Source organism: Panicum virgatum, chromosome 9N (genome assembly GCF_016808335.1).
Source record: "Panicum virgatum strain AP13 chromosome 9N, P.virgatum_v5, whole genome shotgun sequence".
NCBI classification, from domain to species: Eukaryota; Viridiplantae; Streptophyta; class Magnoliopsida; order Poales; family Poaceae; genus Panicum; species Panicum virgatum.
In genome coordinates this window covers 7,874,536-7,901,855 of record NC_053153.1, presented here as the reverse complement: position 1 = coordinate 7,901,855, position 27,320 = coordinate 7,874,536, and the positions used below count along the sequence as shown (strand labels likewise).

General features: G+C 49.2%; 4 protein-coding genes, 1 non-coding gene and 1 pseudogene across 11 annotated transcripts; 3 read left to right on the top strand and 3 right to left on the bottom strand.

Annotated features, from left to right (window-relative positions):
• Positions 1 to 692: 692 nt before the first annotated feature.
• LOC120690099 (beta-glucosidase BoGH3B-like) lies at positions 693 to 5,607 on the top strand. 5 transcript variants are annotated; one of them, XM_039972618.1, is made up of 7 exons: positions 693 to 1,108; positions 3,022 to 3,485; positions 3,583 to 3,673; positions 3,778 to 3,923; positions 4,017 to 4,260; positions 4,342 to 4,446; positions 4,532 to 5,607. In XM_039972618.1, exons 2-7 carry the CDS (start codon positions 3,061 to 3,063, stop codon positions 5,396 to 5,398), a joined length of 1,878 nt encoding a protein of 625 aa, XP_039828552.1. In that variant the 5' UTR covers positions 693 to 1,108; positions 3,022 to 3,060; the 3' UTR covers positions 5,399 to 5,607. The 5 variants fall into 5 exon arrangements, with proteins under 5 accessions (XP_039828552.1, XP_039828548.1, XP_039828551.1 ...); XM_039972614.1 differs by lacking the exon at positions 693 to 1,108 and adding an exon at positions 1,124 to 1,337; XM_039972617.1 differs by lacking the exon at positions 693 to 1,108 and adding an exon at positions 1,167 to 1,871.
• A 1,506-nt stretch (positions 5,608 to 7,113) lies between these two features.
• Positions 7,114 to 17,112, bottom strand: LOC120690095 (serine/threonine-protein kinase TOUSLED-like). 2 transcript variants are annotated; one of them, XM_039972610.1, is made up of 16 exons: positions 16,454 to 17,112; positions 16,082 to 16,171; positions 15,751 to 15,951; positions 15,548 to 15,598; positions 14,721 to 14,828; positions 14,590 to 14,634; positions 14,233 to 14,345; positions 13,935 to 14,001; positions 11,824 to 11,890; positions 11,340 to 11,437; positions 11,081 to 11,260; positions 10,468 to 10,678; positions 8,945 to 9,209; positions 8,504 to 8,558; positions 8,028 to 8,189; positions 7,114 to 7,612 (listed from the first exon to the last, which is right to left on the bottom strand). In XM_039972610.1, exons 1-16 carry the CDS (start codon positions 16,670 to 16,672, stop codon positions 7,517 to 7,519), a joined length of 2,028 nt encoding a protein of 675 aa, XP_039828544.1. In that variant the 5' UTR covers positions 16,673 to 17,112; the 3' UTR covers positions 7,114 to 7,516. The 2 variants fall into 2 exon arrangements, with proteins under 2 accessions (XP_039828544.1, XP_039828545.1); XM_039972611.1 differs by lacking the exon at positions 15,548 to 15,598 and having other exon boundaries at positions 16,454 to 17,081.
• A 154-nt stretch (positions 17,113 to 17,266) lies between these two features.
• On the top strand, positions 17,267 to 18,989 carry LOC120690097 (annotated as a pseudogene).
• On the bottom strand, positions 18,977 to 20,172 carry LOC120690098 (universal stress protein A-like protein). Its single transcript, XM_039972613.1, has 3 exons — positions 19,613 to 20,172; positions 19,310 to 19,535; positions 18,977 to 19,234 (listed from the first exon to the last, which is right to left on the bottom strand). Exons 1-3 carry the CDS (start codon positions 19,860 to 19,862, stop codon positions 19,144 to 19,146), a joined length of 567 nt encoding a protein of 188 aa, XP_039828547.1. The 5' UTR covers positions 19,863 to 20,172; the 3' UTR covers positions 18,977 to 19,143.
• Positions 20,173 to 20,296: 124 nt separating this feature from the next.
• LOC120690096 (tetratricopeptide repeat protein 4 homolog) lies at positions 20,297 to 23,494 on the bottom strand. Of its 2 annotated transcripts, XR_005681574.1 has the most exons (8): positions 23,080 to 23,494; positions 22,804 to 22,995; positions 22,526 to 22,726; positions 22,339 to 22,419; positions 21,369 to 21,516; positions 20,802 to 20,894; positions 20,573 to 20,710; positions 20,325 to 20,494 (listed from the first exon to the last, which is right to left on the bottom strand). XR_005681574.1 is itself a non-coding variant. In XM_039972612.1 (7 exons), exons 1-7 carry the CDS (start codon positions 23,416 to 23,418, stop codon positions 20,640 to 20,642), a joined length of 1,125 nt encoding a protein of 374 aa, XP_039828546.1. In that variant the 5' UTR covers positions 23,419 to 23,494; the 3' UTR covers positions 20,297 to 20,639. The 2 variants fall into 2 exon arrangements, 1 of the variants encoding a protein (XP_039828546.1); XM_039972612.1 differs by having other exon boundaries at positions 20,297 to 20,710.
• A 72-nt stretch (positions 23,495 to 23,566) lies between these two features.
• On the top strand, positions 23,567 to 23,639 carry TRNAR-CCU. The gene has a single exon. It is a non-coding gene; the product is annotated as a tRNA-Arg (tRNA).
• Positions 23,640 to 27,320: the final 3,681 nt, after the last annotated feature.

Here is a 27,320-nt window from a genome sequence, read left to right as displayed (position 1 = left end):
TGTTAGATGTGGCAGCATTATGCTTGCTGGCTCTATCCATCCATTGATACTAGTACATTGTAACTATTGGCATAGTTCAAGATGTACGCTGTATAATCCTCAACCAGGAAGAAGAAAAGGAAAAAAAAAAGGGAAACTCAAACAGCACAGCTCCCTAGTTCAAATATCAAAACACACATTCAAGGGAATCAAATCTTCCGCGTCTCCCAAACAAACAAAAAGAAACCTCCATCCAACACGAGAAGCCTAGAGATTTGCAAAGCTCTAGTACAAATCAACAAAAAAAAGTCCCCTAAACGTCTGTTTTTTTTGAAAAGATTAAACGTCTGTTTTGCAACTAACCGTTGGCTTTTCGCCCAAAAGCGCAGATCGCCAGAAAGAAGCCCGGACACCCAAACCCAACATGGCGCTCACGTTCCCCCTCCCCGCCCCACCTACCGCCGACCCCACGGCACGCTAGGCGGATCCCAGCCGTCCGATCCACCAGCGGACGGTCCGGATGCGCCCCCGATTCGAACGTTGGGGTTTATTGCTATTCAACGAGACTCCCCGCCGGGTCCTCTGCTCCCCTGTCCGCCCTGCCGTGCCCGCGCGTCCGTTGCTGCAGCGCTCGCCGGTGCCCGGTGCCCGTTCCTCGATCCCTTCGCCTCCTCCGGCTATAAATCATCGCGCCCGCCATGGCCTGACCTCGCATCTTCACCACCCGCACCACGCCTAGCCGTTGCGTAGCGCGCCTCCTCGTCGTCTTCCTCCCCCGCACTGTGTCGCTTGGCTTGCTCGAGGTGTGTTGCTTCTGCGCGCACTCCTCCACTTGCCGAGATAGTTTGCTGCCGGCTGGCGGGCAGGAGGACGGGAGGAAGGAGGAGCAGGATAAGCCTCCGCACTGTGCGGATAGGGCTCGGATTAGAGGAGAGGTGTGGTGGAGGAGTGTGTGCTGCCGTCAAGGAACAGTGCGGCGGGTTGCTGATTGGGAGTGGGACGCCGTCGCTTTCGATCGACCGGGTCCCCCCCCGCTGCTCCCCACCGGCCACCCGCGCCCATCTCCGGCGTCGTGGTCGCACGCAATCGGGTTCTTGTCTTGATCAAGACGACTGCCTAGCGCCAGCACGTAAGTAACTGCAGCCCCCCTGGCTCCTATTTAAATCTGGCACGGCCACCATGTAGTCATCTTCTACCCCGGGCCGGCCTCTCTGGGCTCTGGCTTTCCCCCATTTCCGGCACTGCTCGACCTCGCGCAACTCCGGCTTGGTTGTGGCGCGCTGCTCCGGCTGGCCGTGTTGATTTTCTGGGGGGGTCCCCACGGTCACATGGGGATGGGGATGAAACTGCTGGCCCGAGTGAGTCCTCAGCTTGGCAAAAGGAGAGAGCGCGGGATTTTCTTGCGTTCTTTCTGTGCTTGTTCACAAGGATTTTGTACTCTAGCTGACTCCGGCGGCTCTCCTCGTCGTCGTCACCTTGCAATCACCTTGGGCCTGCATAGTAGCCGTGGTAGTTAGTACTCGGTAACAACCCAGTGCCGGTAATTCTCGCCGCCGAGAAGGGAACCGGCCGGGGATCCGATCCATCACGGGTTGCTTTCGCCGCGCGCCCGCGCCGGAAGGCAACAAGCCGGGACGACGAGCGGGTCCTCTATCGCGGCGCGGGGGATATTTCCCGGCGGGAGGAGTGGCTCGCATTGGAGCTGCCATGGCGGCCGCGGTCCCTGCTCCAACCACAGCCTTATCCGCCATACCTCCCGCTGCCCCGGCTTCCTTGCTCCGTTATATAAAGCGCACTCGCCGGGGAGGAGGAGAAGGCACGGCAGCCTCCTGCTCGCCTCCTCCTCTGTTCTTCATCTTCTTCGTTCTTCACATCCGCCCTCCCTCTTTCTGGTAAGACTCGGGCGGTTTCTTGCTCCATCGAAGTAGTGGTGCATGCTCGTAGCCGTCGCCGTAATTGCACGAACAATCGGGCGCCGCCTGTCCTCATGTTGATGGCATGTAGCGCTGCGCTGGAGTTGGAAGTCTCGGAGGGGGGGCCGGCCGTTCACGCGTGTTGGGCTTTTGGAAAGGGGGGAAATGGTGGCTTTGTGTGAGGGGATGGGATTCCAAACGGTTGCAACAAACCCATTGAAGTTTGCTCACCTTTTTCGTCATAGGAGCTGTGCCTGTGCTCTGAAACGCACGGTGTAGTTGCTTCATATAAACCCAGGCCCCCCTGTACTGTTCTTGCCGGGCTCACACATTTTGTGGCACTGCAGGGCTCCATCTCTGCTTCTGGCGACTGATTGGTTCGTCCTCATGGCTCTAGCTCCCTTCTTCTTCATCCCTGGTTTCACTGCCTTGAAGCAGCAGTAGCAGTGCCAAGCAAATAGTTTGATATTATCGTGCTGGTTTTTCTTTCATTGCACACTAATCTCTTCTTCGATTCCTTTTAGTCTTTACTAATACGCACAATCTTTTGTTTTGCAATTGTTGCTGTTTTTTTAACTGTGGCCAGATTCCTGTTCAGCCAGCTGGTACTGTAGTGTGTAGTGTTATGAATTTACAGAGACTGCTGCAAGAAAACACTAGTCTCCCTAAATTTTTAATCCCTTTGTGTTTTATTAAACCATGCTGTTCTGTCAGCAAAACACTAGTTAAAACTAATGATACCATCAATTCCCATCATCTGGGGTTTCTCAGAGCGCCTATTGCTAGCGCAACGGCATGGATAGAAAAGGGCACCTTGATTGATCCTGACGGCCTACCAGTTAACTATTTGTTAATTACTCGTCCATGTCCATAATCCATTTGCAACTTGCACGCACTACCAACACATGGCACGGGCAACACAAGTCGAGCTAGGCGTCCTAATTAGTCTCGTTAGCACAAGCCATGATGGTTTCTTGGATCCCTGCATCTCTGCATCCCCGTTTCTTGCCGACGTTGACCGGTCATGGGCGGCGAGCTCGCCGGCCGCATCAGGTCGGGCGTCCTCGAGCCCCTGGAGGACCGCTTCACGGAGATTCTGATCCGGTCGCTGCAATGCTACGACGCGCAGGTCCGGAGGCGCCTCGTCCCGCTCCTTCGCCGGCACAGGATGGCGCTGCTCACGGCGCCGGCGGTGGCCGCGCTGCTGCTGCTCTTCTGGTCCGCGGCGTACGGTGACGCCCAGCTGCCGTACAAGGACCCCAGCCTGCCCGTGAAGGCCCGCGTCAAGGACCTCCTCGGCCGGATGACGCTCGCCGAGAAGATCGGGCAGATGACGCAGATCGAGCGGAAGGTCGCGTCGCCGCAGGTGCTCAAGGACAACTTCATCGGCAGCCTGCTCAGCGGCGGCGGGAGCGTGCCGCGGCTGCAGGCGACGGCGGCGGAGTGGGTGAGCATGATCAGCGACTTCCAGAAGGCGTGCCTGTCCACGCGGCTGGGCATCCCGATGATCTACGGCATCGACGCCGTCCACGGCCACAACAATGTCTACGGCGCAACCATCTTCCCTCACAATGTCGCGCTCGGAGCCACCAGGCAAGCACACATTCTGGATTGCATTGCCAGCAGCTTGTGTTGGCTTGCTAAGTTTGACTGAATTCCTCATGTTCCTTTGAACTGCTGCGTTGTGCAGGGATCCTGATCTGGTGAAGAGGATCGGTGCCGCGACCGCGCTCGAAGTGCGAGCCACCGGCATCCAGTACGCGTTCGCGCCATGCATTGCGGTGAGCATTCCCAATCCTTGAAGCGACAATGCCAGCTTCACTTTGCTCCTAATTGGTACTGCTTCATTGAATTTCATGGCGCTGATCTTGCTGTTGGTGGGCAGGTGTGCCGTGATCCGAGATGGGGGCGGTGCTACGAGAGCTACAGCGAGGACCACAAGATCGTGCAGGCCATGACGGAGCTCATCCCGGGCCTGCAGGGCGACGTTCCGCAGAACTTCACCAGCGGCATGCCCTACGTTGCCGGACAGTGAGTGAAACAGATCACGGCAGCGTCCGGTGGTGTTCTGCAACAACCATCTTGCATATATTTTGAAATGGCTCGCCCAAATTGATTGTGCAGGAACAAGGTGGCAGCGTGTGCCAAGCATTTCGTCGGCGACGGCGGCACGCACGACGGCATCAACGAGAACAACACCATCATCGACAAGCAGGGCCTGATGAGCATCCACATGCCCGCCTACCTGGACTCGCTCCGGAAGGGCGTCTCCACGGTCATGATCTCCTACTCCAGCTGGAATGGGATCAAGATGCACGCGAACCACAACCTCATCACCAACTTCCTCAAGGGCAGGCTCAACTTCAAGGTGAACAAAAACTGTAACTTCAAGGAGCCCATTGGTCTGGATCACGTGGTCTTGAGATGCTAATTCTTCTGCTCTTTGCAGGGCTTCACGATCTCAGATTGGGAGGGTATTGACAGGATCACCAGCCCTGCAGGGGCAAACTACTCCTACTCTGTCCAAGCTGGAATTCTTGCTGGCATTGACATGGTAGGCAAACTTTGCAGTTCATGATCTTGTTACTTGTTACCATGTCTTGGAGATGAAGCTGATCCATTGTTGTGATGTGCGGTAGATCATGGTGCCTAACAACTACCAAAGCTTCATCAGCATACTGACCGGCCACGTCAACAGTGGTGTAATCCCGATGAGCAGGATCGACGATGCCGTAACGAGGATCCTGCGCGTTAAGTTCACCATGGGCTTGTTCGAGAACCCCATGCCCGACGCCACCTTGGCCGACCAGCTGGGGAAGAAGGAGCACCGCGACCTGGCCAGGGAGGCGGTGCGGAAGTCGCTCGTGCTCCTCAAGAACGGCAAGCCAGGCGCCCCGCTGCTGCCGCTGCCCAAGAAGGCAGCCAAGATCCTCGTCGCCGGCACCCACGCCGACAACCTGGGCTACCAGTGCGGCGGGTGGACCATCGAGTGGCAGGGCGACACGGGGCGCATCACCGTCGGCACCACGATCCTTGACGCCGTGAAGGCCGCCGTGGACCCGTCGACGACGGTGGTGTTCGCGGAGAACCCCGACGCCGACTTCGTCAGGAACGGCGGCTTCTCGTACGCCATCGTGGCCGTGGGCGAGCACCCGTACACGGAGACCCAGGGCGACAGCATGAACCTGACGATCCCGGACCCGGGGCCGAGCACCATCCAGACGGTGTGCGGCGCCGTGCGGTGCGCGACCGTGCTCATCAGCGGCCGCCCCGTGGTGATCCAGCCGTTCCTGGCCGCCACGGACGCGCTCGTCGCCGCCTGGCTGCCGGGAACCGAGGGCCAGGGCGTCACCGACGTGCTGTTCGGCGACTACGGCTTCACCGGGAAGCTGCCGCGGACGTGGTTCAAGTCGGTGGACCAGCTGCCCATGAACGTGGGCGACGCGCACTACGACCCGCTCTTCCCGTTCGGCTTCGGGCTCACCACAAAGGGCAATGCGTACTAGAAGGGGATTGGTGGTAGCCTGTAGTGATAGGAAAATTGAATTTTTAAACAGTGCTCAGCTCACACTGTGGAGTAGCATCCACTAGATGAGCGGTCTCATTCTTATATGATAATATTGCTTTGATCTTTGTTCAATTCGCTCAAGGGCCGTTTACTTGTACGGTGGCTTGGCTTGTAGTTGAATCGAGTAGAAATCATATTTCGATTAAATGGACCAGAATCAGAAATGGGATAGGTGCAAAAGAAAACTGATGTCTTCACAAAATTCAGAGCGCAAAAAAAAAAGATGCCTGAACATTTTTCTTAAGTGAAAGCAGGAGACACTGCCTGAACATTTCGAGGCCAAAATAGATGGAGCATCTCAGAGCTAAAACGGTAAAACTGGCATCTGTCAACATAACTACTTAAGAATGGCTAGAAAGAAAATGTAGGAGATCCATGACCTTGGAGCGGACAGAAGAAACGAAAATATTTTGAGTACAACTAACCCCTGCATCTAAGTCATTCAATGAGCTATCCAAGTGACTTCTATCCATGTATAGTTCTGCAGCGGTGCTCGAGAACAAACTAGCACTAGAAGAAATATGACCAAAAAAATTTGGTACCTCGTGTTCCTTACCTCCAGAAATCGTCATTTCTCATGTTCTTTCAGACTTAGAGCCGTGGCTGAGCGTCTACAGTGTACCCGAATTAAGCCGTATTTATAGAAGCTATCCTGATGCTTGTTCTAGCCATACATCCGGCAGTGGCGGAACTGGAGGGGCTAATGTCTTTTTCCTTCCTCTCTCTATTTTCTTATTCTCCTCTCTTCTCCTTTCCTACTTCCCCTTGGGGGGGGGGGGCTGGAGCTCTCCCTCGGCCTCCTAGGGTGCGTTTGGTTGGAGAGCGAGATGGAATGGAGTGGTTCCATTCCTAATTCTAGGGATGAGATAGTTCTGTGCTTCATGTTTGGTTGAAGGGATAGAACGGGTCTATTTTTTGTTTGGTTGGAGAGATAGATATAGAACCGTTAGTACTCCATTAACCACCGTCATATGGGTCCGTCTGTCAGTCACCGATCCCTCTTCTTCCTCCCTCTCCCCGATTCCCTCTTCTTCCTCTCTCTTGCCCCAATTCCCAGCGTTGCCCGGCCTCATGCCGGCCGCCCCTGCCCGAGGCCCGCCTCGGCCCGTGCTCCGCCTCCGCCTCGTGCTTCGACCGCGCCGCCGCGTGCCGCCTGAGCTTCGTCGGCGGCCGTGCTCCGCCCGCGCCGGGGCCACGCGCCGCCCGAGCTCGGCCCGCGGCCGCGCACCGCCCGAGCTCCGCCGGCGGCCACGCTCCGCCCGCGTCGCAGCCGCCCTCTGCCCGAGCTCCGCCCGCGCTGCCAGAGCTCCTCCCGCCGCCCCTGCTCCTCCGCGGCTGCACACCGTCCGCCCGAGCTCGTGGGGAGAAGGACGCACGAGAAACGGGAAGTGACGGAGATGAACGGGAGCGAACTGGTTCGATGGATTTGGCTGAGCGAGCTCATCCCGCATATTGAGCGAATATTCGCTCGCGGGGATAGCTCCGTTCACACATCCGCGAACCAAACGAAGGAGGGAGCCGTTCCATCCCATTCCGCTCCCCAACCAAACACACCCCTACTGGATCCGCCCCTGACATCCGGCCGGGTAGGCATCAGTATCACCTCATGAACAGCCAGCAGGTCGAGATTTTTTTTTGAAGGTGAGCAGTGCGTTCACAAGTCATGCATGATTGTTAATTTGGCAGACCTTGCCGACAGTATGAACAAACAAAACCTCTACCATCAACAGGACCACTGGCCACCAGCCAAAAAATCACGTTACGCATGGGGAGCAAAGCACAAGGGCGTCAAGACATGTCACAGTACATGGACCGTTCAAACCAATGCCTGCTTCCTCTACGCTAGAAAGAAGCTTGGCCTTTGAACTGACGCCTTCAGGATTTCATGCCATTTGCTGTTGTGGGGCTGACTAAAATTTACAACATATACAATTACACCCTTTTTGGTCTTCTTGAGCTTGTGGAACCCTTTGCTCCTTCGCGAGAGTATCCATCCCCATACATATTCTCATTAAACAAGCAGCTACCCGCACTAAAATTTTCTCCTGCGTGGTGGCTACCGCTTTGCATATGAGAGATAAGGATCTTGGGCTATCGTTAGGACATCTGGCCTCTCTGATTGGTTGTATGTCAAGCAGCGGCGTATCAGATCCTGTGAAATCAGGTACGGATAAAAGATCAAACTGGCTCACAGATGACTGAAACAACTGTAGAATGGAAACAAAATGGGAACTTAGCACTGAAGATATCCTATAGTACAGCTTATTTATTTCATTTGTGGTAAGGAGAGATCACATTTTTGCCAAACTAATCAACATCAGTAGATCTCAGTGCAAGCTGAGCGCAGAATGAACACGCAAGTCAAACAAGAGGTAAAATGTAAATAACACAAATAGGGCTTGGAATTGAATAAACTATATAGAGCTAGATATGTCTAATGCTTTGACCAGTTCATGATAAAATTAAAGCATACACACTTCACATCTAAGAATTTTGTATTGATGGAACTGATTAGTGCGATGGATATGAGAAAATATTTACACCATCTGAACATATCGGAAACGGACCTTTGCTTCATTTGATACAGCTGGCTTCGAAGGGAATTCCACCCTGCGTGCGTTGATAATTGTATCTTCCCGAAGTATTCTCTCCTGAGTCTGATCATGACCAAAAGGACGCCTTCCAAAGAGCATCTGATAAAACATTACACCAGCTGACCAAACATCTACCTGCATTAAAGCAAATAGAAAAATTAATGCGACATTGCTAATCAGGATGAAGGTCAAATGTTAAATATTATTTTGAAAGTTGATTGAGTTCAGGAGGCTCATAAATGAGTCCAGACCTACACATACAGTTTTAGCTAGGGAGGATGTATATGGCTTTTACGTAAATTGGATAAAAGTAAACCACCTCATGCTAGCTCACACAAACTGTATCCCAAACTACTTACTAGTCTACTAGTGTGGAGTTGAGTAGAGTTAACTAAGGAAAAAGAAGAGAGAAATGCACCGCCGGTCCTCAAACTTGCAGGATGGCTTACCTTAGATGAAATAAATGGTGTTTTGCTGAGATCAAAGCATTCTGGAGGAAGATACCTGAAAAAAGAATGGAAAAGAATTGTTGGACATGCCTGCCATCCTAAAGGAACAATGGCCAAAAAGGAAAACAATGATGTCCTGCCATAAATAAAAACTAAATATATGAATTGCCCACTTGTTCAAATAAGGCATTATATGAAACTAAAAAGTGATCTAGTAGCAATGCAACAGTGACTGTACTCCATAAAAAACAAAAAGTAATTATTTTGGAAGGTTTAAGAATGATACACAAATGCCACAACTCTAATAGTAGCATGCATTACTGCACCAGGTATATTGCCAAAAATACAAATAGCTAAAAGATTCCATAACAGCAGGTAGCCTGAAAGTTTCCGTGAGCCACTGCAAACGATCAACTGGACAGGTCACACTGACTGACTCACCAATAGGTTCCAGCTCCCTGAGAAGTAAGTTCCATTCCCTGAGAACCAACATCATCCTCCACTATCTTGCTAAGGCCAAAGTCTGTAACTTTTGCCACACCAACCTCATCGAAGAGAACATTGCCAGGTTTTAGATCGTAGTGGATGATCTTTTGACCCCTCTTGTTAAGATAAACCAAGCCCTGAAATATTTGAACAATTATGATTCTTGCTTCTTTTTCTGGGAGAATTGGTGTTGCTTTAAGGACCGCATCAAGATCCTTTCCTGGATAAAAGAATAGCAATGAAGAGAACATTATTACATTTCACAACTCACAATTTCCTGATCAGTTCTAGAAAATTAGGAAGGAAAATCATCATTAAACACTCTAACCAAAAAGCTTCACAGGACTGACTAATATATGTGCCAAATGGAATGTATGTAAACTAAGAAGATAGTGTGCATTCGAAGATATTTTGTTGGTTTTCAATGAGACAAAATGTAACATGCACTTAATTGTGTCGGCAGTGGCTACTAAAACAGTTGTGGCTCAAAATAGAACTAACACGGAATTGTTAGCAGTCAATACAGCAGAGTTGGTGGCCCATATAGTTTTCGGAAGTTACATTCGCAAATTTATCCAAATATATCAACACAGTGCATGTAAATTAATGCGTGGCGTTTATTTAGCATTAATTTAGAACCACTAAGACTTTACAAACATGTATAACTAAAAAATATTGGTATGCTCATTATTATTTCCACTATTCTAGTGTAGTATGTAGCATCCAGGGCCACAACACCTGCTATTCGATAGTCACAACACCATAGCCTATTCGATGCTAAGAACCTTGTCCTCTCTATGCAGTGAAGTGAACTCAAGCTTTGTTAAGGAGTCCTACTAGAGTGCTTTTCCTACTTCTAGTATATTACACTCACGTGCTCCTATATACGGATACAGCCCCCATGGGGCTATTGTTCAATATAAGTCCTATTCATAACCCTTGTAAAAAAAAAGAGTCATATTCATAACAAGTTCAATGAATGTCATGCACAGCACTCAAAGACAACAACCAGCTACATTAGACACCAGAAGGATTGAAAACAGTCTAGCAAAAATATTCATTATCTCACAACTCTGATATGCTTTTAATGTTAAATAATCAAACATAGTGGCCTGTGACTGTTATGTGTTAGAGACTCGAGTTTTATTCATTAATTTCGACAATCTATCCATTACGCATTCGGTTCAATTTTATATGGGTCAGCAACTTTTCCATTACCTCTCCAAGAACCACCAACTTTTTAACTTAAAATGGAAAAAATTCACCCAAGAACTTGATGACTAATCTGGCCAAAAGCAATATATGCCTGGCAAAAGGTTGCTCTCTATCTAGCACGTCTGAATTATGAGTTTATGCCAGCATAAGACTAAAGACTGAAGTCCTCTGCATATAGGTAGCAGCAATACCAGACAAATAAAACAGAGAATCTATGTTGTCATATCAAAGAGGATTTAGAAAGTCATAGAAACATATAATACCACTGCAATATTCTAGGACGGTGCAGAATGTATTGTGATCAATCTCAAATATATCCCATAGCCTGACAATGTTTGGATGCACCAGAGTTTTGTGAATGTTATATTCACGAATTGCATGGCGTATGTAGCTCTGTTTTTTCTCCTCACTCCATTGAGCATTCAAACCATGAAGCTTGCACGCCACATATTTGTACTCCACCAAATCAAAAGCCTGCCCAAAAGAACTTATTTCATGTAATTGTTGGCACTTTCAACTCAAAAATCTATGAAGCGGACTCACATGCTATACCACTACACATTGGAGTGACTTCATGAGGAAGAAGATAGCTCCAAGAACTAGCTAAATGTTCCAACATGATATAACCACCAAAGCTAGTTTAAGATGGTACGATGTAAGTTATTCTACCACATAATTTTTCCACAAAAATGGGCCTTAAAGTAACACCTACCCTCTTTAAGCAGGTTCTCCTAATAAGGACACATATGTAACTAAATAGCTGCAAATTTCAGTGTTTCCTCTTTATAAGCAAAGAATGACTGCTTTTATATTGGCTAAGCCTAGGTTGATGTCTCAAATTTAGTTTACAATATTATTGGTAAAGCAAGAATCTACCTTGTAAACCTCACTAAACCCTCCCTTTCCAAGAAGATTCAAGAGAGCATAACGATGGTGAAGAATTTGGAAGTTGTTAAAGCGTGATCCATCTTCATCTCTGAGACGCTTCATCTCTCGTATAAGCCTCCCCTTTTCAAGCTCATACCGATCTCTTTCTTTTAGATACTGTTCTTCCTCCTGAAATACAGTCATGGAAAGCAGCTTAAGATAGGTGTACCTATTAGGCAAGTAAACCATGCCCAAAAAAAATGTTTACCCGTTTGATACTTGTTAGCCGAGATTTACATATTTCGTCCTGTAAGAGGATGTCCTCCTCAGACATGCTAGTCTCAGCATCACTGCCATCACCTTTGTCTGAACAGAAAGTGATTACAAAAAAGATAATGAATAACAAAAATGGAGAACAAAGGAAATAAATTGCCAGAAAAATTATACAATTAAGCTAGTATGCACTTTTTTTTATTTTGTTAAGATGCTATTAATTTCTATTGCGCAAGTGATAATGGAGGAAGTTTCCTTTGCACAAAAAGAATGAACTGGGATGTCATAAGAATATATCTACATCAACTGTTATTTCATTTCAAACCTTCTTCATGCAAAATATTGACAATTTGGCATGTATTGACATTGTGTGCAACTGCAAAACATATGCCAGATAGTACACTTTGAAGCTTATGAAGAATTCAAGTCGACACAAAGAAATAAAGGAAACATATGAATTTAAGGGGGAAAAGAATTACCAGATTGTCTTTTTTTAAGTGATTTACGATGCCTTTCAATAGTCTCTTTAGTTTCCAGCAAAGATTTCTGCAGAAAGATCCAGCATACATAAGCAACTCAGAAATTTGAAAATACATGTACCAGAAAGGGAAAAAAAGTAAGATGGTGTAGAAGGCAACAGACAAGACTATAAAGATATGGATTTCATTTATACAGTTCACACATGAGGAAGGACTATGATGATATGCTTATATAGGAAAGTAAGAATAAACAAGTAAAACCATAGATGATACCATGATTGATTGTCACAAGACTAGGGTGATGTCAAACTTAAATACTAGTCATCAACTGACATGAATCCAAGGTACATAAAGTTGCATAGCAGATTAGCAGTCAAAATTGTCTCAATACATGAAGCTTGGTGAAAAAAATTGAATTGCACAAATTGTGTCAATAAAATCACCCCCAGAGAACAAATGTGTTCTCTGAGAAAGATGCTCAGTATACAAAGGGCGTACCCAGTGCCGTAGGCTTCCCGCACTGTGCGGGGTCTGGGGAAGGGTTGTCTTTAAGCCCCAAGCCTTACCCACACAAATGTGCAGAGGCTGGGGCTCGAACCCGGGACCTTCCGGTTACAGACGGTAGGCTCTACCGCTGCACCAGGCCCGCCCCTAACTTGACCCTTAAGAAACCAATCTCTAAATTTAAGGAAATAACAAACCAATCTAATCTAATCTTTCCTAATATCTGGACGCTATTACTGTTCACGGCGTGAGCAGTACTTCCTACCCATGACATCTCCCCCCTCCTTCGAAGACAGCTCGCCCTCGAGCTGTGGTGGTCTGGTGGAGGCCATGGTTCCAACCCTTCATAGTCCCCTGGTAGCTCGGACATGCACGTGATGCTTATTTATCCTGGATCCCATGAAAAACCACCAAACTTGCCTGCAGCCATCCAGAGCCAAAACCAAGAATGTACAGATCTACTAACGTGGAGCAAAATGACGACTGGAGGCTCCATGTGGATGGTTGTCGGAGTGGCTCCACCCGTGATTGCCCCCCCTGCGCAGAATGATGTCCTGCTGCTCCGAGCAGATGGCCAGCGGCACCACAAGCACGAGTCCTCCGACGATGTTGTCCCTGCGCGGAACGATGGCCAGCGGCTCCCAGCAAGCCACTGACGTGCCGATTTGAAGGAGCGGTGCCGCCACCTCCGACGGCTGGAAACAGGTGCAATTTGTTCGCTTGGTCCCGCGTAGAAGCCGCGCCCGCTGTCGTGCGAGGAATCCATGTACCGCCGCCTGTAACTGCACCGCCGCATCTTTACGCCGCAAGCTCTCCTTCAACTTCAAGAGTACGGTTTGGATCTGTGCACAACAATCCAATATGTCGACACACAAATCCTTCGCCGAAGCTAATGGATCACCGGCAGCAGAAGCCATGGAATCAGATCGAAACCAAAGCTCTCTGATACCAGATGTTATGAACCTTGGTTCATTTGGGGATAGGGAGGATAACCATTGCCAGGAAGATGGCCGGGCAAAGTTGGCGTGGGGGGAGACTAGAGTATTTAAGGGATTTGGATTGTTTGTTCTTTCTTCCTTTCTCAAAAGAGATACAATCCCATCCTTATATAGATGGGCTGACTTGACCCTTAAGAAACCCTGACTTGACCTTAAGAAACCAATCTCTAAATTTAAGGAAATAACAAACCAATCTAAACTAATCTTTCCTAATATCTAGACCCTATTACTGTTCACGGCGTGAACAGTACTCCCTACCCATGACACCAGAATTGCAAACAACTAGAGTATGGAACAGAAGTTATCTGTACAAAGAAAGATAGAAAAAATCCAACACAGGGAGAAGATGTCCCCCTGCCGTTGGGACTACCGAACACTTTAGGAAGGTACTCACATGACCTGCAAGCACCTGGGTTTGAACCTAGGTGGGTGGACTCCCAACTGGAGGCTCTACCAACTGCTGGTCAGTTCTCAACTATCACATATCAACAAATGGACAACCATGGAAATAAAAGGTCTATCAGCCTACAGGTCAAACCATCATATGATATTGTGGCTAGCTAATATGTGTACGCCAGTAGGCATATCTATGGAGTTGTAGAAACTTACCAGGTGAGAATTAAGATCTTTTATTGCCTGTCCATCTTCCCAAGTTTCAGATATGATAGTTCCAGCTCTGAGTTAGGAAAGAGGATATATAATTAACAAAAAAAACCGCAATAGATTATCCATACTAAAACAGAAAAAGAGTGAAGAAACAGTGTTTGCTATGGTGTAAATTTTAGGAGGCATAGTAGATAAAGAGCTGCAGTTTGGGGAACTCTATGTGATGAAACTACTATTTTCCCAATAAAAGGATCACTCTGGATACTATTAAGAATCAAGCACCAGAACAATGGAAAATTACCTCATAACACCAACATTCCCAAGTCTGAAAGATTCCTGCCTTATCCTCATTCGGGCTTCTTGCCTCTCTGCTTTCGACACAGCTATCAGCAGATCAGACAGGACCTTCATTTGCTTCAGTAATGAAAACGAGAACAATTATTAGTACATGGGTAGCATGGAACAAATATATTGCACACAAAACTTCCTAACAGAATTCAAGATCATGTGAATAAAGAAGAAAGCAAGGTATTCCTTATAGTTATTCAACATGATATGTCTGGACAGTGAATATAGAAGTTTTCAGAATATAGCAGACCAGCGTAAGAATGGACGGCAGCTAAATAAAGTATGGTAAACCATAAGATAACATGCCAACCTTTGATCTCATTTGTTGATCATGATCTTTGAGATCCTTCAATTCCTAGCAGAATAATTCAAACCAAACATGTCAAAGGCACTAAAAAAAGGGCGTGTTTAAATGAAAATTGACAGCAAGCATCTCCTTACCTTTGCTAACCTATCACTAAGCTGATGATAATTGGTTGCTTCTTGATGCGATTTAGCAAGCTCCTCCTCCAAAAATGCAACTTTACCACGTAATATTGATAATTCTTCCTATTCAATGGAGGGTGCTTAAGAAGAGAGTTTTGAAGAAAAAGAAGAAGAAAATATGTTATACATGTTCTTCCTATCCACATGCATCGCAAAGTGAAATTGGCATCAGTAAAATATTTCACTAAGGCTGGACATGTCCAACGAAGGCCTCCTGAGGCGCCGGTGCGTAATGGGGTTCTTGAGCGGGTCGATAATGTAAAGAGGTGTAGAGGTAGACCTAAACTGACGTGGGATGAGTCGGTTAAGAGAGACCTTAAGGATTGGAATATCTCTAAAGAGATAGCTTTGGATAGGAGCGCTTGGAGACTAGCTATCAATGTGCCTGAACCTTGAACTTATTTCTTTCGGGTTTCATCTCTAGCCTACCCCAACTTGCTTGGGAAAAAAGGCTATGTTGTTGTTGTTGTTGCTTATGCTTTCTGACTTGTAAGGAGTAACTACAGCATATTAGCTTACAGAAAGTGAGTGGAAACTATCCCAGCAAATGTGAGGAGAAAAGAGGAAGAAATCATGTACAGAAGCCATCTGAAAGATTTCATGTTTATGATTTATGTATTAGACAGATCCAAAATAAACACATTCAGAAGCAGCAGGCAGATCCAACATAACATGAAACATAAGGTTCCAAAAGGACACATCCAGATCCATTCCATGATTAAGAAAAGATGGAGATATTTACAAAATTTAACAGAAGACAATGATGTCAAGCAATGACTTACCTGTGAAGCAGCTTTGTCGTCATGGCCAGGTAGAACACTCAATCGGGGTTCCTGATGGAACGTGTTCATGAATCATGATTAACAGGTTAGGATAAATTGACAAATTATTGTGTAATAGGTGCTATCAAACAACTGTTTATCGTTTAATGTTTTTTTAAATTGCAGAAGATCGAGATCTTGGTAGTAATAATTACTCAGCATACCTTGTTGGTTAACTTATCTAGTTGACCATTTGTTACAACTGAGGAAGCTGAAGTCGCTCGTGTTTGATCAGCCTTTGAGCCACGGCCTCGGCCTGTACCAGCACGACCCCTTCCGCGGCCTTGTTTTTTTCTATTTGTGTTGTCTGAAGACGGTCTTGAATCCATGACATCTAGAATCTTTGCTGCCTCATTTGCCGATCCCTGATGCTCAAATTACAAGAGGATGCACCGGGAAAAAAAATCAGAATCATGACTTTATGAGTCCGCCAAAGAATGCAGGAGAGAATCATATTACAGATTAACTCTATTTAGTCCCATCAGATGAGCCCACCTCAAAATTTCCAAGAGCAAGGATGTGGTCACCATCTGGAGATCTCGGACGCTTCAGGGTATTCTTTTGTATCAAGAATTCCTCACCATTCTGATTAGCAAAAACAGAAAATAATGGGATCAGGGCTAGGGTAAGGATAAAACTAGAGATGGAATTATCTGACTAATTTGTGGTCAGTTACACTAGCAAACTGCGTGCACATGTTTAATTAAAGAGCACAAATAATTCTGGCCAGCAAGAGATCATGGCATCATATGCAATGAACGAGCAAAGGACAATAGGAAATCGAAGATGCTAAGTAAGCACGCTACTGTACTTGGCCAGAAAAAAAGAAAAGGGAATTAACAGGGGAGCTCAAGGTTTTGGGCTGACATCGTCATCAGAAGAGGAGGTCTCAGGCAGCTCCTCCTGGTCCATGAAGGCAACGGTGGGGGCGGAGGCAGCCATGGGATGGTGCGGTGGTGACGATGGAGCGGATAGAGCCTTCCCGGCCATGCGGGCCTCGAGCTTGGCGAGCTTCGATGAAGACGGGTTGGAATTGGACGATAGGTGCTGCACTATATCCTCCCCTGCCGCCGACGAGCCCGACATTGCCGCCGATTGCGCCCAGGCCGGATCGCGCGCCCCGAAGCTTCTAGAAGAAGGAACCGAAACCGCGCGAGCCAGGCACTTCCTCTCTTCCTCCCCGCACCACGGCGCGCGTGCACACGAACCGGCAGGCGGGATCTATCTCAAAACCCTAGCCGTACATGCCACAGGCGACGGCGAACAGAGGCGGATGCAGCGTCGGGTATGCTACGAGCGGGCGGCGTCCGGCCCAGGCAGCAACCGCCTGCTTCCTTCCCGCGCTGCTGCCTGTTGAGTCGCTGGTCTCCGCTGCTGAGTACGGCGCGGCGGCGGCGACTGGAGCTGACGCCGCGAGGCGCACGCGGCGGAGGCGAGCCGCTTGCCTAGCTCGTCACGCCCGGATACGGAGGCGCGGCGGTCACCCACCTCTCTTTCCGCTCCCTTCCCCTCCCCTCCCCTCCCTTGCGAGCGATTCCATTGCCACTCTGCTTTTATTGCTGCTCCTTTTTTTCAGGCTCTACTGGGCCTGCTCCCTTTCTCAGGCTCTAATGGGCCTTCGAGCCAGACAGGCCCATCTACCTGAGTCCATAAGGCTCATTTTCATTTCGTTAAGCCCATTTGCTGCTCGTCTCGAAGTGGTGTGGGACTGCACGATTGCCCCGCGCCGCCGCCGCCTGAGTCTTCGCTGCGCAGTGGTGAATGCGATGGCGGCGAGCGGTATGGAGGATGAGAGGGTGACCGAGGAGGTCAGGAGGGAGGAGGAAGACGACGACGTGCCGCAGTTGAGTGCTGCTGCGATGGAGGCGCTGCGGGAGTTCCTGGCGGAGCAGCAGCGGCCGGAGGAGCAGGATGAAGGGGAAGGGGGAGGTCGGGTGGAGCTGGTGGCGGAGGACTGGCGGCTGAGCCAGTTCTGGTACGACGAGCGCACCGCGCGGGCGCTGGTGGAGGAGGTCGTCCGCCTCGTCTCCCCCTCTGGCTCGGGCTCCGCTGCCGGCGCCGTGGCCTGCATCGCGTGCCCGACGCTCTACGCCTACCTGAAGAAGACCGACCCCGGCGTGCCCGCGCAGCTCCTGGAGTACGACGAGCGGTTCGGGCAGTACGGCGGCGACTTCACCTTCTACGACTACAACCGGCCGGAGGATCTGCCGCCGGCGATGAAGCATGCATACCGCGTCGTCGTCGCGGACCCTCCTTACCTGGTATGGTTTCTACCTGGAGATTCCCTACTAGTATTTAATTATTTATTGGCATTTGATGTTAGTGTAAAATTCGAGGAGAAATGAGGATTCGTTGGTTGTGTAATTGCAGAGTAAGGAGTGCTTGGAGAAGGTTGCCAAGACAGTGTCTTTCCTCGCACAGCCTGAAGGTTCATTCCTGCTGCTGCTCACAGGTAACTGATGCTCGAGGCAATTCTGCTTCAATTGATGAGATTGGTTTGACGCTGAATTGATACTTTCATATTGTTTTGCAACCAATAAGCAATCGTGTTGAACTCCTCATGATAGTTTTACCACCTCATAATCTAGCCAACAGGTCTGTTGGTTGATAAATTTAACTTGATTATGCATTGTTACTTTTGCTAAATGATCAATTAAACTAATGTCTTGCAATGGGGCCAGAGACACATCGGTTGACTGCAACATTCAAAATAACATCACCTCTATTTGTATGTAACTGTATGTAGCTTAAACCATTGCAGCATCTATTTTGAAGTGTACTGGAATGCGGTATCTCTTGTAGAGTTGAAGTCGTAACCACAATACCATGGTAGTAAAGTTTATTCATTCCGTACCAAAATGCATAATGGAGCACTGTATTGTCAAACGAAAATTTAAACGGTTTCATTCTTATATTGCCAGGGGAAGTTCAGAAGGACAGGGCGTTGGAGCTCCTGAATGTTCATCCCTGCGGTTTCAGGCCTCAGCACTCCAACAAACTGGGCAACGAGTTCAGGCTGTTCACAAATTACGATCCCGCGGACAGACTTGGCGGTTGGGACCTGGGAGCGAAGTGATGGTGCTCCCATTCTGTTCCTGGCACTTGTTGCTGCTAATCTGCTTAGAGAATGGTCGCATCCTTTGGCCGATCCAGAGTTGCTCCACCTCCATCCAACACGCTGCATCTTTGTTCCGCAGTTCGCTAAGCGATCACTCCAATTTGAACTGTAGCGACGGTTGTTTGATGAATCTGTGTGCCTCACTTGTGTTTTTACACCGTCAATGTGCCTCATTTTCCCGTGATCATCTTTATGGGGGCTATTAGCCTGTGCCGATGAACAATCTGAGACAAGCTTCTCAGCAAGCAAAAGAACCGCTCTGAACAATTTGTGCAGACATGCAATGCATCGATTCCTTATTCACTTTGTACATTTTTGTACAAATATTAGTAAGATACACACACAGCTTGTTGCCTTGATCACACTTATCGACGGCTCATACTCATAGTACTGCTACCAATACCATTACTAGTACTTGACAGGCGTCGCCGGCCGGAGTTCACTTGGCCTGCCCTTTGGTCGGCTTGACGACCAGCACCGGGCAGCAGGCGTGATGGCTGAGGTAGTCGCTCACGCTGCCCAAGAACGCCCTGCAATGGCCGTCACCAACAATCATGAGCCACGGAGAATTTGGATTTTACATCGTGCAGATGGGGTGCGGGTACCTCTTGATCTTGCCGAGGCCCCGGCTGCCGAGCACGAGGAGCCCGGCCTGCATCCTCTCGACGGCCTGGCAGATGGCCTCCTTGGCGTCGCCCTCCACGATGGCCGCCGTGGCGTCCACCTGCCGCTCCTTGCACATGTCCAGGGCGCGCGCCAGGATCTGCCGGGTGTTCTCCTCCTGCGTCTTCCGCATGGACTCCACCGCCAAGGGCGGCGCGTACGCGATGCCTTGGGATCAGCAGCACACGGGTTACTCAAAAGCGTCAGCGTCATCAGTGGCCGGGCGGTGAGTAGACTACCGATACCGTGCGCGGCGACGGGGTAGACGAAGTGGTCGACGGCGTGCTGGGCGTGGACGACGACGAGCGCCGCGTCCGGGTGGCACCGCACGATGTTGTCCAGCGCCCACGACAGCGCGTGCAGGCTCTCCTCGCTCGCGTCCACGGCCGCCACCACCTTGAGCGCCTTGGCCACCGGCCTCTCGGCACGGCCACCATCCTCCGCCTTCGCTTCAGGCGCCCCGCTCGCCGCCGCCGCCGCGCCGGTGTCCTCCATGTCGCGCTCGCGAGCAGGAACGTGGCTGGGTTAACGACGCTCGGCTCGGTACGGGTACGGCCGGACGAAGGGGATAGATATGAGCGGAGGCGGGGGCGGCCGTTCTTGTTCGCTTGCTCCGCTTGTCACCTCGTGCTCTGCGTTGGTGCCTCTTGGCTCCCATGCACGCGTCCGAGGTTCGCAGAGCAGACACCTGCCCCCGGCTCTGGTGCTCCATCGCAAAGCCGCGTGGCCGTGCCGCCGCTGACCAGGCGTTGCAGGTGCAGGCTGCAGGCATGCAGTGAACCTGACAGCACAAGTGTATTGCCTTCTCACGCTGTAAGAGCAAACATGTAAACTTCAGTAGAGAGTCGAGCACAAACAAAACTTCAGTAGAGAGTCGAGCACAAACAACCGGGAGCGAGCGTCTACAGACAGAGGGAAGCTAACACAAATTGACAGCTCAGTTCCAAGTCCATTCGATAGCTAGGAACACCAACATTTCAGTTGAAACTTGAATACCACACCAGTATCATACTATCTCCAGGCCAAATGCTGAATTGGTCCAAGAAAAAATTCATATTACATCGCGTTCTCTTTTCTTTCTATCACTATCTCGATGAACACAATTACTCCTTGGTCATAAATCAAGCAGAAAGGTTGTTTTGAAGATACTGAAAGAAGTGCACTCCTTTAAAACCACAAGATGATGATCAATCGGGTATCTTCTGTTGTCTAGCCAATATCCGCTGCCATCTTCCAAATATGTTAAGCAGAACCTTGGCGCACCGATTTTTTTCATGGCAAAGACCAATTTCCAGCCCTAAAGTCTTTATAGAAGGTGGACTTTCTTGAGACAACAAAGAATACTGCATGCAAAAAGATGGGGTTTTAGTTCTCATTTTGGTACTACGGATTCTACATGAATTATGTAGATATATACAAATATTAGGAACAAACCAGGAATTGCTGGAATAATATAGTCTTTGTCCTGCAGCACTTCTTGAAGTGTTTTTCCTTCTTTTACTTTGATCCACCTACTGGAGCCTTCAGCTGCACAGAATGCAAAGAATTGTATCAACACTCATTAATACATGGTAACACAAGAGCTTCTCTCTCAACTGTACTTCAGCTAATAGAAGAATATAGCGCAAGATCATTGTATCACCTTCCTAGCAGCAATAGAAAGGACAGCAGTGTTGATACACCGTGTTATTTTCTAGTCTGAACTGTTCAACTTAATAAGCTACTCCCTCTGTTTTTATTTACATGTCGTATTTGGTTTGTCCTAAGTCAAATTTAGCAAACTTTGACCAAACTTATAGAAATAAATAATAACATCTACAATTCTAAATTTGTTTCGTTGAATCCACCATAAAGTGTATGTTGATAGTGTATATGTTTGGTAGTATAGTTGTTGCTATATTTTTCTATAGACTTGGTCAAAGTTAGTCAAGTTTGACTTAGGACAAACATAATACAACGGAGGGAGTAAAATAAAATAAGGAGCATGCTTAGTATACATACTTGATGATGAAATTGTGCTGATCTTGCTAATCCCATGTTCTTCATCCTCCCCATCAAGTAGACCATCTGGAAGAGACTTCGAGTCTACAGTGCCTTCTAGAAGATATCTTAATATCTCACTTTTGGACAGAGGTTTTCCAAAACCACCCTAATGTACCAAGGTGGATAATAGTCAATAAAAGATTAATGAGTGAGCTTCCTATACCTGATCTGTCACAAAATCCTTCACTGGTATGCCGAACCTTTAAAGTAATGAGGGACAACCTAAAAGTTTACTTGTGGACTAGATGGTGAAAACAGCAATCACCATGATAATATTGAAATCTGAGTTGCTAATATCTCTTCATTTCTCACCACAGGTTTTAATTTCAGTATAATGCGATGTCATAGTTTTAATTTTTCAGGATGTCACTAATAGGCACTAATAACAATGATTCAACCAATCAACAATAGTTTCGGTGATTTTGGACTTGTGTTTGAGACTGGAACTCTTTTCTTTGAGCTTGGGACGTACTTGTGCGTAATAACATACAGCTATAGGCATAGTTTCATGCAGAGGCTGGAATATTGAAATATATTCCCTTTTCTAAAAAAAATCAACAATAGTTTAATTATGACAATAGCAATTCAATTACTCACAACTGCGGATGTTTATCTTGGTCCCTAATTCATGTCCTGTGATTGTTAGACTACTACTGTTTCCTAATTCTGGGGACAGCTTAAATGTGCAGCTATTACAAGTTCAATACAACATGTTATCTGCAAACCGACAAGGCTTACTTATGGTTCACCTAACCTCGGGATTATTCAACATCCGAAAGGACAAAATATCAACACTTGTTCATACGCATCATGAAGCATCAACACTTGTTATTAAAACACTTTTTATCACAATGCCCAACTGGGAGGCTACATCCCATGATGCTTAGATTTTTCTTAAGCAACTGTAAGCATAGCGCTTAGTACATACCTGATAATACAACTCAATGGCATCCCTTGTGTAAGCGTGGTTCTCATCCCATGGCAATGGTGGAGAACTTTCTGAGAACATGTTTGATAGTTAAGGTTACCATAAATTCAATCATGCAACTTATGCATCTACACATTTAACTCAACCAAAGAATGCATCATGTAATTTCACAATGCCAGAAGGATATGACATCAAGATGGGGCAACAAAGTATCCGTCTCCGGAAAATCCTCGATGAAATCACTCGACATGACCTCTGGGTAAAGCAGAAGAACAGGCCAGTGAAGCGTGCCCTGCTCGTCCAGCTTCGGCTTCTTTACCCCTGTCAGTTCTTGATAGGCCGCCTTCCCAAGCTTCACCCCTCTCTTCTCCATGGCAGCAGCAAGCTCCTATACACAACCCAATAGCACCAGTCATTCCAACGCATTCGAATGGAGAAAGTGTTATTCATTTGGCAAGAAGAGACCTTGGCTGCGGCGAGTGCTTTTGCAACTTTGTCTCTCTGACGTTCTTGCTCGCTCTGTTTTGCATCCACTTGCGCCAGTAATTTCTTGAGCTCCTCATTAGCGGGGTCCTGCTCGAGGCCCCTCCGGCAGAAGGACGCGGCGTCCGGCAACAAGTCGAGCGCAAGCGCCGCCTTCACCGCCCGGTAGTACGCCTAGCTACAAGAACATCTCACATCACGCCGCCAGCTCCTCCACAGGATCCATAATGTCGCTGAGCAAAAAAAATGGACGGTTACCTTGACACTGGAGGGGGAGAGGCGGATGGCCTGCTCGGCGTCGTCGAGGGCCCGGCGGTGGTTGCCGAGGAGGAGGTTGACATGGGCGCGGTTCGCGAAGAGGACGGAGGCGTCGGCGGCAGCCCCGGTGTCGAGAGAGGAGAGGGGCTCCATCTGGGCGATGGCCTTGGTGTAGCAGGAGACCGCCTCGGCGTAGTGCTTCCGGCCCATCCGGACGAATTGGTTGCCCTGCTCCTTGTACTCGCGCGCCGCTGCCTCCTTGATTGCGGCGATGCCGGCCAGGTCGGCCTGCTCGCTCTCGGTCAGGGGCTCGGCGCCCTGCTCCATCAGCAGCGCCATGGCCGGTGAGTTGAGTTTTCTCCGCGCTGCGGCGCTCTTCGCTTCTCCCTTTGCGCCGCCGCCGTTCCGACGGCTTCTAGACTCCTCTTGAATTGCTTCACGGATAACACCGTTATGTAAATCATGTATCAAGAGTGTTACACAACAGGCGCCTGTAGCTCAGTGGATAGAGCGTCTGTTTCCTAAGCAGAAGGCCGTAGGTTCGACCCCTACCTGGCGCGATTCTTTTTCAGTTTTATCCACTTAATCATTTGTACAATTTTTTTTGCATATCAAAGTTGTCAATAGACCTAGTTTTTAAATTATTTTCTTCCTTGCTTTTTTCCTAGCACACTTCCTTGCATTGAAATAAAAACTACTCCTACATAGCATTTGCATATTAAAGTTGTTAATAGACCTAGAATTTTAATTATTTTCTTCCTTGCTTTTTTCATAACACACTTCCTTGCATTGAAATAAAAACTACTCCTACATAGTAGTTTTAGATGAGTCACTTATTTTGAGACAAGTGTATTAGTGATTTACGGACTATTCCATCTTGACTAACTCGAGATATGTTAGCAACTTTTCCCTTGTATAAAGCATGTTACTATGTTAGTGATCTTTTTTGAAAAAGTTGGACATAAGTGGGGCATTAGTTAGATTTGTTGCGGAAATTGTAATATGTCTAACTGTCAATATGTAATAGTCAGATGAACTAAAATATAATAAATACTAAAAGAATCGATAGATACAACGTACCATTAGAGTGATATAGTTATAGGAGGCCTTAGCCAAAAATAAATACATGGGTTTGTAAAAATAGACAATTGAAACTTTTAAATTGCAACACACCAAAACATACATGTATACTCACCATTGCGAACACATGTCACTCTGTTCGCTTGGCTTGTCAGCCAACCAGCCCGCAATGTTTTCTCTCGCACCAAATCAGCACCAGCCACCAGCCAGTCAGCAGTACTTTTGTTTCATAACAAATCAGCACCAGCCATCAGCCACAGACAACATTTGCGGACTAAATTGATACTTTAAGATTGATGAAGTTACTGGAAGCACCTTGCTTTCAATAAGCATATCATTAACCACTTAAAGAACACTTAGCTGAAAATACAAATATCAGTGATGAATCAAAAACTCAAAACTTTGTACTAGATATGTTCCACTACAATATAATTAAGAATTGCGAGGTTAAAAGTAAAAATACACGTAAGTGAAAATAATAAAACTAAGGATAAAAAAAAGATGATGCATAGAGGACGGGGAAAAGGAAATGATGTTAAGCGATCTGTTCGGTTACCTCAGGCAAGGTTCATTTGACCACTTGACAAAGTATCCCCGTTTGAATGTGAAGCCTCAAATATTTAGAGCAGCATTTGTAGATCTTGTTTAGTCGGCGACAACTAATAACTCCATTCTAACATATATTTAGATTTAGAAAATAGAATCATGTTTTGGATGGGTCTTTTGATATCCTTTCTTCATTAGAAAACAAGCTTAAATTAAAGATGCATAGTGTAAATAAGATTGTATATAAAAGTTATTTGAATAAGTCACATTAAAATGGCACCCTCAAAGCAATTCCAGCAATAACTCTGAAATCAGAACCTCTAAATACTACATGGGGCCTCCTTTATTTTTATAGACTTCAAATTTGCTTCAACTCTAGCAATACTGTAAATATTATAGAGGGATCGGACCCCTAAGAATAGATGGTGGAGAAAGGAATTTGGAGGACTCTAAAAAATAGAGGGTCTAAGGCTATCTGCACTCGTCATACTCTAAACTCATTCTTTAAAAGGAATATTCTGTCCTAGTCATCAAAATTATCTACTCTATCTTCAGTTTCACTGCACTCATTCATCCTCTATATCCTACTCTATATCAACTACCACGAGATGGGACCCATATGTCAGATTTTTTTTACTACTCTATCTCCCTCCCCGTTCTCCCCCGCGCCATCCCCTCTCTGTTTCTCTCTCGTCGGTGCTCCCTCCTCTCCTCCCCCTACCTCCCCTCCCTCGCCGGATACGCACCAGGAGCAGGGAGCAGCGCGCGGCAGTGGCTCCGGGGCGTGGTGGCCCCTCCTCCGCTTGCTCTCTACCCGCACTTGCGGATCTGGGCGGACGCAGGGCCGCCGCGCGAAGGCCTAGACCGGCCGGCAGCAGAGCAGCCAAAGCCGGCACGACGAGGTGATGCGGCGGCCAGATCCGGCGCCGGCGAACCCTCTCCGCCACGGGAGGGCGAAGCGCGCGGCGGCTCCTCGGCGGCGAGCTGCTGCAGCGGCGGGCGGCCGGCCCCTCGTCGCGCGCCTCCTCTACTCCTTGTCTTCGATTCCGGCGACGATAAGGCTCCGCCTCCTCTGCCCGGCCGAGCAGCGGCCGCAGCGCGGCAGGCGGAGTGGCCGGCGAGCGGACCTTGTCGGAGCGGCGGCGGGGGGGGGGGGGGGGGCAGAGGGGAGCCAGCGGCCGTTGTTGATGGCGCACGCAGTGGGCCCAGCGTGGGGTAGCGTCCGCCCTGGGAGCACGCTACGAATAGCGCTCGTCCGCAATGTTTGCAGTATGGCTCACCATACCCGCTGCAGCAGATCGGTACGCTAAAACGTACTGCAGGGTGGGATAGAGTTTGCTATCCCGTACCCACCGCGGATAGTCCAATAGAGGTTCAGCTCGAGTACATTATTTTTTAAGAGTTAAATACACCAGCGGCCCTCGAACTTGTCCCCAAGTGCCACTTAGGTCCACGAACTCGCAAAATCAAAATCTGGCTCCATGAACTTGTTAAGTTGTGCCACTTAGGTCCATACCCCTTCAAGGGGCATGAATATATGCAAAAAGGCCCTTGAGTTTTGACGTCTTCTACCTTCACATCCTTGAGGGATATAAGGCAGGGCTGCCGCACACAGCACGCGCCTGCCTCTGCGAGCCGCCGGCCTCAACACCGCGAGCGCGCCTCCCGAGGCCGCAAGCCACCGGCCTCCATGCCGCACGCCCACCTCCGGCGAGCCGCCAACCTGCGCGCCGCTCCTCCCTCCGCCGGCGCGCCTCTCCTCTCGCACGCGGCTGTCCTCCGTCCCGGCGCGCCCTCCTCCTTCCCTTCGCCGGCCAGGAGCTGCAGTGCACGGGGAGAGGGCGAGCGCGCGAGGGCTCCTCCACCTCCGGCCACGCCGGCTCCTCCGGTCAGGCCCCTTCCTCCGCGTGTCCATGGCGCCGGCGGCCAAGCTCCGCGGTGGGGGAGGACTGTGGTGCTGGGGTAGGAGACCCGAGTGGATCCGTCGCCCCCTGGTCCTCCCTCCTCCACCCCCCATGGCGGCGGCCTCCGTTCTCCCATGGCGGCGGTGTCCATGGCGGGCCCAGCAACAGCAGCGACGAGGATGAGGATTGCGGGCCGACGCCCACCGCCGACGCCGTTCCTGCCTAGCTCGCGGCGAGCAGGGGCACAACCCCCTCCTGCCTCCCCCTCCCCCTCCCCCTCCCCCTCCCCATCCTCGAGCTCGGCCCTCCCCGGAGGCGAGAGCCGCGAGCCACGCCGCCGCGGCGTGTGTGGGGGCCGCAAGCTCCGCCGCCGCCGCCTGCGCGGGAGCCGCCAGCCACGCTGCCGTGGTGCGCGTGGGGGCCGCGAGCTCCGCCGCCGCCGCCTGCGCGGGAGCCGCGACCCACGCCGCTGCGGCGCGTGTGGGGGCCGCGAGCTCCGACGCGCCGCCTGTGCGGGAGCCGCGAGCCACGCCTCCGCGGCGCGTGTGGGGGCTGCGAGCTCCGACGTCGCCATCTGCGCGGGAGCTGCGAGCCATGCTGCCGCGGCGCGTGTGGGGGTCGCGAGCTCCGCCGCCGCCGCCTGCGCGGGAGTCGCGAGCAATGCCGCTGCCGTCGTGCGTGCCGAGGAGGGGCTGCGTTGGCGCGGAGGTA